The 15571-nt window shown below is 38.7% G+C and overlaps 1 protein-coding gene across 1 annotated transcript; it reads left to right on the forward strand.

Moving 5' to 3' along the window:
* Nucleotides 1-7411: 7411 nt before the first annotated feature.
* Nucleotides 7412-15121, forward strand: gm2a (ganglioside GM2 activator). Its single transcript, XM_084953046.1, has 4 exons — nt 7412-7623; nt 8122-8274; nt 13381-13563; nt 13708-15121. Exons 1-4 carry the CDS (start codon nt 7528-7530, stop codon nt 13861-13863), a joined length of 588 nt encoding a protein of 195 aa, XP_084809172.1. The 5' UTR covers nt 7412-7527; the 3' UTR covers nt 13864-15121.
* Nucleotides 15122-15571: the final 450 nt, after the last annotated feature.

Raw genomic sequence — 15571 nt, forward strand, 5'->3', positions numbered from 1 at the left:
AAACCAACCGAATGAAGGTGGAAAAGTTGTCTAACTCCTTTCAGCTCTGTGCAGAAACACGAACATCTGACCCAAGATAACTGAGTCACATGACCCTCAGGTGATAGGGAATTTCAGCAATCACGGCATGAACTTGTTTGTTTTACACTTATAAGTTCATAAGTTGGTAAAATGTTTCCAGCACCACACATAAATCAATCCACCCATTTTCATCTGCTTGTCCAAAGTGCCAGAAGATTAAGCACAGTGTACCACATGTTCTTTTCCCAAGCATTGTTCCTCCACCTCCTGTTCCAAGGTGCTCCCTGGTCTGCCAAGAAATAATCTCTTCACAGATTTCTGGTTCTTCCCCTGAATTTCCTTACAGTTGGATGCACCTGGAAAACCTACAAAAAGATGCCTGAAACACTTTAACTTTTCCCTTTTGACACGAAGAAGCAGTGGCTCTACTCCACATTCCTTTGTCCAAGCTCATGAGCCCTTCTCCAAGTCTGAGTATCACAGCAAGAGACGTGGAAACCTCATTTCAAAATAAAAAGACCAACTTCAAGTGAATTTAGCTTTAACATTAACAAACATGTTAAATACATAATAACAAATATCGGTTAGTCTTGTTCCACACTCTAGATCCAAATGACACACCCTTGTACTGTAGTAGGACGCTGTCAATATCCAGTGTTGGGAAGGTTACTTTTAAAATGTATTCCATTACAGAATACATGCCCTAAAATGTATTCTGTAACATATTCCTTTACTCAATGTGAGTAATGTATTCTGAATACTTTGGATTATTTAACATATTATCATGCTTTTACAACTACGTGAACTACGTCCCTTTACTACGGTTCACGTAGTAAAGGGACCTCTGACTAATACGGGTTCCGTGTCGGGCTCGTAGCCGAAAAATAGCTTTACTTCGTTGTCTGGGTCAACTCTGCTTGCGAGAGACAGAGGCGTTGAACGGCTGCTGCAACGGAACTTATTGTTTCGGAGGAAAACACGAACAAAGTGTACAGTCGAGTCTTAATAGCTTACTTACAACTGGCCTCGCCAGGCACTCTTCTTGGCTGCAGTGGTTATTATTATATTTACATGCTTCCAGCTCCCGTTTTTGCTCGATGACAACTCGTACTTTTTGACTCTCCTTTTTCTCCCACCTCGCGCTCACAGACACATAACGGGTATGGCAGTCCATTCTCCCTGCAGCACGGACTACACTGCCCATGAAGCTACATTCTGCCTATTAGCTTAGCACAACAACAACAAAAAGGCGCCCCCTCACCCAGGAAACACGCAGAGCGTCACCCTGTAACCATGGCAACCGTAACACTGCCGCCTGGAACAACAGAACGTAGCTGTCAAACAAAACCTAAACAGTCCTGACCCGCCACAATATGAGACAGGAAAGTACCACTGTGTAATCCATTTATTTCAACAAAGTAACTGTATTCTAAATACCACCTTTTTAAACGGTACCTGTAACGGAATACAGTTACTCATATTTTGTATTTTAAATACGTAACGGCGGTACATGTATTCCGTTACTCCCCAACACTGTCAATATCAAGGCCATCTTGTTTTGGATTTCAAAGTAAAAGACCATATCTGGTGTGTGTGTATAAATGATGGCGCAAATGTGTGTACTTCTATGAACATCAACTTGATGTTTGTTAAAATCCATCCATTCTTATCCGCTTATCCTTTTCAGGGTCGCGGGGGGTGCTGGAGCCTATCCCAGCTGTCATAGGGCGAGAGGCGGGGCCCATACGGTAAAAAAAAAAAAAAAAAAAAAAATATTTTGAAATATATTTTGAAATGTATTTCAAAATATATGCGCTAAAATACATTTTTAAAATGTATTTATATAGGACTGGGTACAAGATTTGGCTATTTTTAAGCCTCCACGTTGTGAGTACGCCGTCATTCAAACAAAGGTAAGTCAGCTTGAGTACTGCGAGTAAAATGCGTTTGATTCCCCCCGAACATTCAGATTAGTGCAAGCATAAATTCATTCATGAGGGGGAAATTACAGTGAGAACATGTGGAGGCTCTGTTAGAGGGATAACATAGTGAGTTCAGTGCATTGATGTGACATTGTCCTGAAGGATTTAGTTATTCTCTATGGTTAAAGAAATTGCACTAATAAATTCATAATTATTATAAATAATCCTAATTATACATCTTGCTTCCTTGTTTGTGTCCTGTGTCACTAAAAATACATTCTGTATACCCTGGACAGGTCGCCAGTCTGTCGTAGGGCTTGTTTGTAAGTAAGTAAAACTTTATTTATAAAGCACCTTTCAAGATAAAAATCATAAAGTGCTTCACAGAAGCTAAAACCTAAAAATAAAAATCAACCAAAAGCAAGTTTAAAAAGATGGGTTTTTAGCTGTTTTTTTTTTTTTTTTAAAGAAAAAAAAAAAAAAAAAAGAAAAAAAAAAAAGCGACCACTGAGTCCACAGATCTCAGGCTCAAAGGGAGAGAGTTCCACAATCTGGGGGCCACAGTTCCAAAAGCTTTGTCGCCTTTTGTTTTCAGCCTGGTGTGTTGGACAGCAAGCAAGCCCTGGTCACATGACCTCAGGGACCTGCTGGGAATGTATGGATGTAAAAGCTCACTTATATATGTTGGTGCTTGTCCATGCAGAGCCCTGAAAGTCAAGGTCAAAACCTTAAACTGGATTCTGTATTTAACAGGGAACCAGTGCAGCTGAATCAGCAGGGGTGTGACATGGGAAAACTTGGAGGACTTGGTCAGAAGCTTTGCAGCAGCGTTCTGAACAACTTGCAGACGCTCCAAAGAGGCTTTACATAAACAAGTAAACAAAGAATTACAATAGTCCAGACGAGATGAAACAAATGCATGAATGACCAACATTCTTGTTAAAATGATAAGTTATTAATTGAAATCTAAAGCAAGTTTTTTCTGTGAAAAACTAAAAACATAGAGGGCTAAAATAATTTTGTGAAAAAGTGAATTCCACACCAGCTACAGGAATAAATAACAAAAAGGAGAAACATATACAAAACAAAGAGGCAAACATTAGAGAACAGGTCACACAGCATTTTCTAGTTTGAACTGAATAACAAATAACATGTATTTACAGTGAAAACAAACAGAAATTGGGGTGTAAAATGTAAAAACTTTTATTGATGTTAACTTGAAATATCTGTATTTTACTTGGTTTTAAAACGATTCAAGGTTATCGATATACATTACTCCTGAAACAATGGGATGGTTAACTGCCAGTTGTTAAAGAAGTGAACATTATCGACATTAGTATTGACGGTGACATTTCTTGCGACATTTTCAGTTTTTTCTGTTGTGATGTTTTGAAGTCTCCTTTGGGGCCGCTGTTTTTCTGCTAGGAGTGTCCTGGCAAAACCTCAGTTCTACACCGAGTACAGGTCGATGATTTTCTCTACAAAATTACAAATCCTTTCTGTGGTGGCGTATTCTGCGTTATCAGACCGGAAGTGCTGCCGCTGCTCCTGTGTTTAGCAATTGGTCCAGGAGTGGCCTCACATCATTTGCTGTGACATGACTCCTGACACTGTCTGGATTAGCTGTGTTATTGCCCATTGTGTTTGAATATGTATTTGTTTCCTGAGAATTTACTCTCTCTTTGTTAAAGATAGCGTTTGAAAATCCGTTCATAGATATAAGTGTTGGGCTGAGTACACATGCCTCTAAATAAACTCTGGTGTGACATCATCTGCTTTGAAGTTTAAAGCTTTTCTTTATTTTGTGTTCTTTTCTTCCCTTCTTTATTATTGTGGTCATGATTATTATTTGATTATAAAACATCTGGGCTTGAGTACTGCCCTAATAATATTCATAAGTATTCTTTTTTTTCCCCTATTACAGCTGTTTCTAGTTCAGTTGCTAATGGGAGAAAAAAAACTCAGATTCATGTGAAGGACAAGTTCAAATCGATGTGTTTTAATTTAAAGTGGTGTGTTATGGTCGTATTAACACACCATAACTATCATTTTACTTCTGGTTTACATTAAAAACATGATCTGAATAATAACCACAGAACCGCATTAACACGTCACGCTCAGTGTAACCATTGTTTTCTACAGTCAATGAGTGTAACTATCAGAGTGTCATGTGTCCACTGAAGCTGAATCACATCAGTTTCACAAAATGGATGCTTCCTGCTGCGAGCTCAACTTCTTCTGCACGTTGTGTTTTTATGTATTTGATGAAGAATTTTAGATAATTTCATTACTAATCCTACTTCAATTTGGAATACTATACCTGTGTTCATGTTTTCTAAGTTAGGTGGCACTGAAGTTTTCCTTACCTGTAATTTTGATAAAACCTCTATGAAAATCTCTGCTTTTCATCAAGCTTTTTTTAGCATGGACTCTTATTTACAAGCATAACTTTAGTCCACACAATTATTATATCTGGAATAACAAGGATATTTTATTTAAAAGAAAATCTTTCTTCTTAGATAGTTGGTTTAGGAATAACATTGTTTTAGTCAACCAATTATTTGATTCAAATGGTATGCTTTTCTCCTATGAAGAATTTTGTTTACATTTCAATTTAGCTATAACTCGTCATGATTATACAAAAGTATTTGGCTCAATACCATCAGGGGTTTGTATGCTGTTTATGAATCAACCTAATATCACTTCATTCCACAGGCTGTTGGCAAGATTTGCTTTTCTAAGCAATCTAAAACAATAAATCTATCAGATCTTAATTTCAGAGTAGCATAAACACGGTACCATATGTAATTTTTTTCTGGAACCGGTTGCCAGATGGTATTATGTGGAATGAAGTTTGGAGACTCCCTAATCAGTTTTTAATTACCAACAAAATTAAAGATATTTCTTATAAATTAATACACAGAATTTATCCTTCTAAAGATTATCTTCAAAGCAAATTCAATTTAGACATTGATACTGTCAGGAGTCGCTGTGTGCAGGCAGGAATAGGACCCAAAGTGCAGACTCACGGCAGGCAAAAGTGTATTTCAAAACTCAGCTTTTATTGCTGGATGGCAAAACGTAACAAAAAACCCAAAAAAAACTTACATGAGCCGGCAGACGGAACACACACCATAAATGAGGGTAGATAACAACACGGACACAGAGAAACACAGGGCTTAAATACACAGAGGGAGCAATCAGGGAATGGGTAACAGGAGGGAAACACAGCTGGGGCAAATCAGGCCTAACGAGACAAGGGGAAGCAAAACCAGATACATTAACATCAGACATAGACCTTCAAAATAAAACAGGAAACATAACACAGACTGAACTAAAGACACAGACTCACACGCAGGCACGGCAACAGAGGGAACAGAGACGTGGGACCAGGACAGACACAGACACTGACTGGACACGGGGAAATAGCAGACAGGGGAGACAGCAACTAAGGATTACACAGAGACAAACCATAAGACATAACTCTAACAAAGAGACCAAAGAATAGAATGATAAATAATATATAAACTCAAAACCCTGGGTCAACAACCCAGGCATCCTAACAGATACAAGCTGTAGCTTTTGTAAAACTTCCAAGGAATCTACTATACATCTTTTTTGGTTTTGTAACCTTGTGCAAGATTTTTGGCAGAGTTTGTGTTTTTATCTCAGAAAATGTATTTAAAGGATTTGTACTGTTTTGGAAATATGTTTTATTTGGTCTACACAAAAACCAGACAATTCAACTTTGATAACAGATATATGATTAACTAGTTAATTTTAATGGCTAAATTTCATATTCACAAGTCCAAATGTTTAGGAAGACATCCCTCTTTTTATGTATTCTCCTTTGAACTTGTACAGTATCTTAATTCAATTAAGAACTCCACTAACCCAAAAGCTATAAAAACTATTGGTGTTTGTGAAAAAATCAAGATCTTTCAATCAATTTATTCTTTGGCTTGATTGGTTACTTTCCTCCTAGCATATTTATATTGTAGGTTCTGAAAATTGTTCTTTTATTTGGTTGTCTATGGTATCCAATTTTTTTGTAAGTACAACACCATTAATACGGTACTGTTTAATTCTATTTTGTATTGTACTGAGGTTTAAATAAAGGTTTGAATGAAAAAAAAAAAAACTTTAGATAATTTCTATTCTGTCCTACAGCGACATCTACAGGCGTTATGGTGCAGATACAGGACGTAATTTAGTTCCATCCTGTAGAAAAATGATTTTGCTGTTACCACAGAAAGAATATTGTAGTGTTTTTGTTTTTGCATTGAAAAAGATTCTGCTGATTATCATTTATTTATTTTCCACGGTAATACGTTCTTTAAACACTGTGCTCAGAGTCAATCAACTGAGACACACATGACCAGGTCAGGTACATGAGTGTGAGACTCCACCTCTGCTCTCCCCTCCTGTTTCTGCATTGTCTCTCTGTGTTCGGATGTTTTTATATGTAAAATAAAAATCTTTTCTGCTGCTTTTGAACAGACTTTGTCAAAAATACTTACTTTACTGAGAAAATAGTCAACTTGTTCATTTGGATGTATTTCACTGCACAGAGAACAAACACAACTTTAAATTTTTTTTTTTTTAATCCAAATTTCACTCTGACATCTGAGCACCATTGAATTTCCACAGCAGTGTTTAATTCCTGGTTTAAACCCCCCACAAAGGTTGGATGTGATGAATGGTTTCAATACTGTTAGCTGTCCAGTGGATTGAAGATCCAAGACCACTGAGATCTGTGATACACTCAGATCCTAGCTCATCATTGGCTAGTTTGCTAGACAGTCACTCAGATTGCAGACCTGATTTTCTGATGGAGATTCACCAAACAGTTATACAGAGTTACTATGGTGGGGTTTATGGTCACTGTCTTATGGGTACCACCGCATCATGGAGTTAAGGGAAATGATAAGGGCAGTAGGACAGAGATTAAGAGCAAAATACAGCACAAAATGAAAGAACGGTTGCAAAAGCAATGGGAAGAAGACAGGAAAAGGCAAAAAATCCAAAGGAAAACAGGCGAAATGAGAAGCACAGGAAGGAACAGGAGAGAGTAGACGATTATATCCTGACTCAGATTTGGGCACGCTGGTTAGTATGTTGTTTTTAATAGGAAAACATCGTACAGTAAGTGTGACTGCAATAGAGAAGAAATAATAGAGCATGTTTCAGTGCACTGTCAGAAATATGATGCTGAAAGAAGACAACTGATCGAAAAGCTTGCTAATATGAAAGTGAAACTGGACTTGGTTGATTTATTTCGTAAGAACTCGAGAAGTGAAAGTTATCAGGCCTTATTTAATTTTTAAGGCAGACTGATTTCTTTGCGAGGATTTAAATTTTGTATTTATTTTTTTTTTCATTTCTGTCCACACTCCACACCAGTTGGTGGCGGTAATGCACCATTTTGCTGTTTGGCAACCGCCAATAAACAATATAAAGAAGAAGACGCGCTGTTTCGTCACGTGACTACGGTCAGCGCGATCGTAAATACGGAAGTGCTGCAAGGTATAAGCCGTCGACGCTCTGTTTAAAGGCACTGTGGAACTGTGCCACAAACGTGAGGATGGACAAACGTGTGGCGGTAACGGTGCTCGTAGCTGCCGCTTTAACTCAGGTGAGCTGCGGCTCCTTCGGGTGGAAGAAGGTCAGGAACGTACAGGTGAGCCAAATCCCGCCGGGTACCAAAGCCTCTGTGCGGGTTTTATTTATCCACACCGAAGCTCCCACTGTGCTGTTTTAGGGGACCTCACGTACTAAATGTGGACGGTTCATCCGTGAAACCTGCCGAAGTCGTCGTAGAGCCTTAAAACTGCACGTGCGTGTGGAGGTTCGGCGAGGTCCAGGGTTGAGACTACCGAGCTGTAACAGCTCTTCTAAACTAAACCCGGAAACAAAAACTGAGCTGAAGAGAGTGGATCCACAATGGAAACATTAGAGATAAAAAAATAAATAAACGAAAAGGAAAAACACTACAGTATCCAAGAAACAAACACGAAAGTCGTGAATCCAATGATTCCTTGATTGCTGTGTGTTTGGACTGCGTCACTCAGCTTTCACGTCTGAACAAGTTGATTTTCCTGGAGTACGGAAATGCGGGAACGCTCTGACCGTGATGGGAAATATCTGAGGTTTAAACATAGTTTTATGCATTTTGCAGGTTTTGGGTTTCGACTGGAAGAACTGCGGACTGCCTGATGCTCCAGCTGTGCTGAAGACCCTCACCATGTCTCCAGACCCAATCTCCATCCCAGGTGATCTGACAGCCTCCGCTTCTGGGTCCACGGCCGTTGAACTCAGAGCTCCTCTGTCTGTGAGTACGCTTATCTATGGATGGCAGTGACATGAGGATGCTTTCAGTCGAGTTTCACAAATAATTTTTCATTTATGACTAACATCAAAAGGAGCAGATTTTAAAGGAAGCAGTAGGGTATTTTGTTAGTTTTAGCACTATGTAGCACTTCCCTTTCAGCGCAGCCACAGTGAACAAAGGGCTTAAATGTCTCCCAATTTGAAATGGTTTTTGTTTAATTTTTTCATTAGAGCGAGCTGCATTCAGAACACTTCACATACTCACAAGTTCCAAACACACACAGGCAAATTAACCGGATCAACCAGTTGAGCTGAGATGGAGCCTTTGTCAGCTGTCATCAGGCAAGAGGTGGGCTACACCCTGGGCATGTGGTCAAACACAAACGAGTATCTCAAGGTTAAAATGTGCACTGTGAGTCTCCTACTCATCAGAAAACTGTGCCTAATATTGCTTATAACTAGAGCTGGGCGATATAAGATTTTTTTTTCATATCACGATATGTTTTTTTTCATTTCAGGTGATAACGATATATATCACGATATAAGCCAAATAACTATATTTGTAAGATTTAAATGTGCCGTTGCTCACAAGTAAAATGTGAAATAATCAGCAGCTTGTTTTGATTTAAATATTTATTTCCCATAATAAGTTCAACAGGGTAGATGTACTTAAGGAACATGAGACTTTTTCAGATAAATAAAGGCAAATATTGCAAACTACACAAAAGGCAGCCGCTAAAGCGTTTAAGTTTCAAAATAGAACAAACAAAACAGACTACTAAATTGTCAATTCCACTTAGAAACAAAATATTAATTCTAAAAATAAATCTTAGTTTGTTTTACAGAAGAACAGACAAAATTGACTAACTTTTGTCAATATCAAATAAACTGAGAACTAAAAGGAAATTCTCAATCTCTCCTTGTTGTATAGCTTAGCTTTTCAAACAGTTTTAGCAGTTACTTTAGTCTGACAAAAGCCGAATGACGAATTAGCGCTTCCAGTGAGAGATTGAGCATGCTCCGGTTTATTGTATTTCCAGACTTGCTTTCGGCACACTTTACAGTGCGCGCTACTCTGTTTTTTTTTGTCAGACTTGAAATAGCCGAAATACCTTCACACTAGGGAACTTCTATGGCTCTTCCGTTTGACAATCTCTCCGGCATTGGAACCATCATTGGTTTTCTCTTCGGTAACCTTCGGTCACGCTCTCGGTTGATTTTTCTCTAGTCGGCACACTCATTTCCTCCATTACCCGGGCGGCACGGCGGCTGGCTGCTTCCCAAACAAATACACATGTGTGGCTTGGCACTTGTGCTGTACGTAACAAGTCACGTGACGCTGCGGCTGTGATTGGTTCGGCTCTGCGCTACTTAATTTGGATTGGCTGTTCTTTTTTTTTTTTTTTTTTTTTTTTTTTTTTTAAGAGGACAAGAGCGGTGAGGTCTATCGCAATAGTTAACTTTTTCTCGATAGAAAAATTAATTTCGCAATACATATCGTTATCGTTCTATCGCCCAGCTCTACTTATAACTCTTTGTATTTTGTAGGCAAAATAGAGGATATTTTGTTGATGCTTGACTGAGGTGAATAACTTGATGGATTTTAATTAATGAGTGGGTTGAATAACTTAGAGCTGATGGAAACGGACAAAATTCTTTCTCTTTATTCCTTTAGTTAAGTATTGAAATGTTAGGAAAAACCTGACTAGTTTATAGCAGTGTCATCCTCCACAGGGTTAACTTAAGTAACAGGCACAAGGTTACTCAACAGTGGTTTAACTGTCTGGTATAATATTCTTATTATTTGGCAAAGCAAAAAGTCGTCTTGTCTGGATCTGCCGCTGATCCTCATGAGCTTCATGCGAGCTAAAAAGCAGCTTTCAGGTTTAGATGTTCCAAACTGTCTGTCTGAATCCTACAAAGTCCCAATGAAGTGTGCCTATCCCTAAATCGAGTACAGTTATTGAGTATTTTTTGAACAGTTATTGAGTTTAGTTAGACCTCGGCCCTGAGGAAACAGCTCCTCGTTTTATTGTTTCATTGCCCACGTGTACTTTCACTTTGACAGTTAAAGTTTATGTGGAGTGAAAGGGTCTTGGTTTTAGTCACTTGTGAGTAGGGATGGGTACCGGTATGGCACCGGTTCTGACATAAACGGTAGTAACCAGACCGAAAAGCAGCGCACATTTCGGTGCTTTTTTTTTTTTCCTGAGATGTCATACACTTCGGATTCCAGCCAATCATTTTACCTTTGCAAGCGTAGTAGGCGGGCCCAGGTACGTACGTTCTTTTAGAGCAGAGCTACAGATTAAAAACGCCCAAGGCGAAGCGGTCAAAGTCTGGCTGTACTTCATAGCAAAAGATGCAAACTCAGCAGCCTGCAACAAGTGCTTTAAGGTGATACTGTGCAAAGGAGGTAACACCTTGAATCTGATGAAACACCTGGCGACGCATAGCGTTTTTTTTAAAAGCCGAGAAATGCACCGTATTTGATAGCTTGCTGCAAGAGCTCACATCGAGCGCATCTGCTGTGGGTGTGATGCCTGTTATCGGACCCGGAGTTAGCAACATCCCCCAAAAACCCGAAGAGGAGAGTCCTGGCCCCTAGCCCTGCCAGTGTAGCAGAAATGATGACGGATGATGATGGCAGCAGTCGTTCTTCTCTGGGTCAGTAGCTTAATGTTGTTCGTGTGTAATTTACGTTGAGTAGGCTAACCACGTTATTAAATTAATTCACGTAAGGTGAACTAGCAAACACTGTCGTAGTTACATGCGGCTGTCTTCTTGTTTGATGGCAGATACTCCCTTCACCCTGGCCAAAAAGGCTAAAATGACCAAAGAAAAAGTGGAAACAGCTAAACATGAGAGGTTTTTGGACAAAGTTTGTGTTCTTCATTCTTTAAGCACCGGTTTGAGCACCGTTTCAAAAGTACCGGTTTGGTACTGGTATCGGATAAAACCTAAATGATACCCATCCCTACTTGTGAGATAGATAGATAGAATTTATTTTGAACATTCAAAAATAACTGAAATAACAAGAGAAATAAGAAAAACTTTTAAACAAAATTAAAAAACATCAAGTTTTCATGTATATATCTATATCTACAGAATGTGTGTGCAACTTGTGGTGTAGACTTGAAGCAGTTGATTAGTCTTTAATCTTGGAAAATGAAATTAAACTAAGAATGTTGTTTGGGTTACATGGTACACTGAAAACAGAAGCTTGTCTTTGAAGCATGGTCACATGCTCCAAATAAAGAACTGGAAATTGTCCAGAAGAGAGATGAATGAGCTAACGTCATCAGAATGAGGAGACAGAAATATTAGAAAGGTATTATTACTTTATATATTTCAACTTTACTTAGAAGCACACATGAAAACCACTTCCTGTTTCCAATCTGTGTTTGATACAGAGGAATAAAAATACTGTCCGGTTTGCCAAGATATATAAAGCATTTAGAAGAAACACCTGATGGCACAGAGCAGTCAGGTTTTATTGGATTTTATTCAGTTTTCTTTTCTTTCATTCCTCAATCGGTTTATTTGTACACATATTAACCAAATAAATAACTAAATAGACAACCAGTTGCCTCCTGTGAGGCCTACACACGGACACCCCCCCGGATCAGGGCTGTCATTTATTTTTACAGGTTTAAGATTTTTAAATTTAAATCATTCTGCAAACTAGACACAGCCATATTCTAATGTTTAACAGCAATATTAAAAACTGCAGTGTATGATTGATACACAGTGACACATTACATTCTTCAGGATCACAGTAATATAATGAGCTACTGGACTAAAGTCCGTAATCACATCACACAGTTACAATTATGTGGTTACTTGTGTGACCAAAGTTCTTTACCTGCACTGCGAACCAAGAGAGAGACAAAACACCACCAACCACGTTGTTTTCTTCATGCATATGTCGCTACGATCAGCTGATTTCAGTTTGTGTGCAGGGAGGACGACGATGGTGGACATTACTTTTATTTTTATCACATGAAAGGACAAGAGCGTGACGGTAAAATTCAAACTGTGAATTATCTGGATTATACTGCTGACGCAGACACACACCGTTCTAACACAAAGACAACCCACAGCTACACCTGATCTTCAGCAGATAACAGTGATCCTGTTACAGTGTGAGCAGTCTGTTTCTAAAGTAGAATCGCCATGACGATTGCTTTGAAGCCTGCTGTTTTTCATCTTTGCTCCGTGTTCATATTTGAAAACTAAGATGGTGTGTGTCCTTATTAGGATGGGAATTTGTGTCGTGTGGGGCCTCAGGTTTTTATTGTTTTTTGGTGATTATGTCACAGTTTATTACAGAGCAGCTAGAAGGTAATGTAATGAGTAGTGTAACATGATGTAGTGGTGATGGTGTGTTTAAGGATGTGAGAGGCACTTGGAGGGTTTTTTTTTTTTTTTTTTTTTTTTTTTTTTCAGCTGTAAAGCGGCAATCATGCATCTGAAACGGGAAAAGAAACTTTATCACTCAGCAGAACTTGTTCTTTGTCACATGTGCAGTGATAAGCGTGAACTGTAAAACTCTGATTATGATCCTCTTCAAGGTCTCCTCAAATTTCTTTTAGAGTTCTTGGATTTACTGCAGTGAGTAATTAACCTGAGGCGATTGTGGTGATGAGGAGTTCTATTCTACCTTCACCAAATCAAAGGTCACTGCATCATGTTTGGCTGCTTTTAGTTTTTACGTTTGCTTCAACCTGCTGATGTTTTTCTTTATTTTATCTTATTTTTATGATACTTTTTGTAAAATTGAAAATAATTCTGACATGTTTATGTGGCTGTTGTTGCGTCTTGTTCACGCTGATGAAGGAACCTGCTATGTGGAGAGCTGAGGAAACTGGAGTTTCAAAACTCTGCACATACTGAGGCAATAAACTGAAGCTTCCTGCAGATTTGTAGATTTAAATTAAAAACCAAATACCCAGCACTTGCACGTTAGCTATGATAAAGGCATATGGGAGTATGTCGGGTATCACCGTTTCCTCTCAACAGGGTTAAATTTGCGGCACGGCGCTGGTGACGCTGCAGCATTTTTAACACACGTGCTGCTGTTTCTCTGTCTCCTCTCAATCTTTAGCTAAATGTAACTCTGGAGAAGGAGGTGGCAGGTTTCTGGGTGAAAGTGCCCTGTCTGGATGAGGTGGGCAGTTGTCACTATAAAGACGCCTGCGATATTCTGAGCCAGCTGATCCCGCCCGGCCAGGACTGTCCCGAACCGCTGCACACCTACGGCCTACCCTGCCACTGCCCCTTCAAAGCTGTAAGTCTTTGATGTCAAATCAGATCACTTCTCAGTAGCTGGGATTGAAACGTGTAGAAAACCATTTAGGGATGAAACATGAGCCCTGAGCTCTGTGACCTTTAAACATGATGAAACAGCATGACTCTCCCTCTCTGTTCTCAGGGTTCATACACGTTGCCACAGTCAATCTTCTACCTGCCCAACATCGATCTGCCCTACTGGCTGACTAACGGGGACTACCGGGTTCAGGGGGTCCTCGGCAGTCAGGGCAAAGAGCTGGGCTGCCTCAAAGTCACGCTCTCCATCCACTCAGACTGAGCCGTCAGCCGGAGCCTCATGGTTTTAAAACTGGGAAATGAAAAAAGTTTTCACCAATGAGGGAGGGGAGATGTGGGATAATAATCAGAAGAAAAGACAACAAAAACAGGTTTTATGGGATGAAACACACAGAACATGAGCTCCTGCAGCAATGTACGAAACCAGGCGCAGTGATGCACTGAAACGTTCTCTTTAGTGAAATTACAGGTTTTCTCCACGTTAAGATGCATCCAAGCTGCTCTTCTTTCACTCTGTATGAACACAAACTGCGTCACTGTATCTGCTGGACCCCTTATCGTGCTTTTTAACCATTGAGAACGATTTTACAGGAGCTGAAATTTTATTAAAACTACTTTTAATTGCTGGAAAAGCTACTGAAATTCCTGTTGTTCATCAACTTTTTATAGTTTTCATCTAATGCAGTAACAGAAAAACTAATTAGCAAAAAGCGAAGCCTTTATGTCGAAATATGACGTTATTATTATCACAGGTATGAAATGATCTGCTCACATGAAGGAAAATAGATTTAAACATGGATGACAGAGATGCATAAATATGCTGAAATAAATCACATGAATGCTCTTAATGAAATAATAGAAACCAATCTCTTTTTTTAGTTTTGCTTTAAGCTCCACTTGAGTCTAAATCTCAACCTTCAGTTATTCAAACAGTCCTGCACTTCAGTCAGTCCCCAAAGGTCTGACTGGTTTCATGTTTCCTGAGGAACTAAACCTGTCAGCATTAACATAAAGAATAACCACTGGAGCTCTTGCTCCTGTAATAATAAAGACTGTAAGATGGAGGGGATGGCTGTCTGTTTATGATTTCTTCATAATTCAGCCGTCAGCGGTCCTCATGACAAAACTTGGAACAAAATGATGTTGCAGCTCACTGAATTTTAGTGCTACTGTCTAAAAACCTGCTAACATTTGTCTAATTTATTTCTTATTTTTAAACATTCTGTGCTTTTTTTTTTTTTGATAATGTCACATGTCTTATTTTAACTGGGAGCCAGTTTTGACTGTTCAGTTATTGTGAATGACCTTATTATTAGTATTATTAGTATTATTATTGTTGTTATCATTATAATGTTTTTTTTTAAAAACTCTTTGTTGTTGCTAAGTGCCTGATTCATTCTTTCTTTGATTCATGTAAATCAGAGTTCAGATTTTTCTTGTGTGATGATCACAGAAAAATGTTGCTGTTATGCATTTGACTGATTCAACACAGTTTTGAATAAACTTTATCACATAAGTTATTCATGCTTTTCTGGTGCAGTAAAATCAATTACCTCAGGAAAAAAAGGTTCACGATAGGGCTGTTCGATATAACGATATATATCGGATGATGATATAAAAACGACTAACGTTTCATTTTACGCTATCGTTTGTTTCGTGGTGTTGCAAAATAAACTGTTTATGGCAATATTTTTTCATCGTTTTGATGGTCACTGTAGTGGCTATATTAATTTCTTAAAGTTCTCTCTTTCTCTTATATTTAATATAACCAGACTATGGACGGACAAGCGCCTGTTTTTATGCATTGTTGTTAGCAACAAGATGGTAAAACCATCACGTGTCCGCTTGTTTATTTTCCACATAAACCTTTCACAATAAAGCTCAAGATCCTGTTGAGACTTTTCAAAATAAACTGAATCACGTGAAAGAGTATGCAGAGTATTTACCGATGAGAAGCAAAAAAGAGCCGT

Source organism: Perissodus microlepis, chromosome 2 (assembly GCF_051167445.1).
Source record: "Perissodus microlepis isolate ML-2025 ecotype Zambia chromosome 2, ASM5116744v1, whole genome shotgun sequence".
In the NCBI taxonomy this organism is placed as follows: Eukaryota; Metazoa; Chordata; class Actinopteri; order Cichliformes; family Cichlidae; genus Perissodus; species Perissodus microlepis.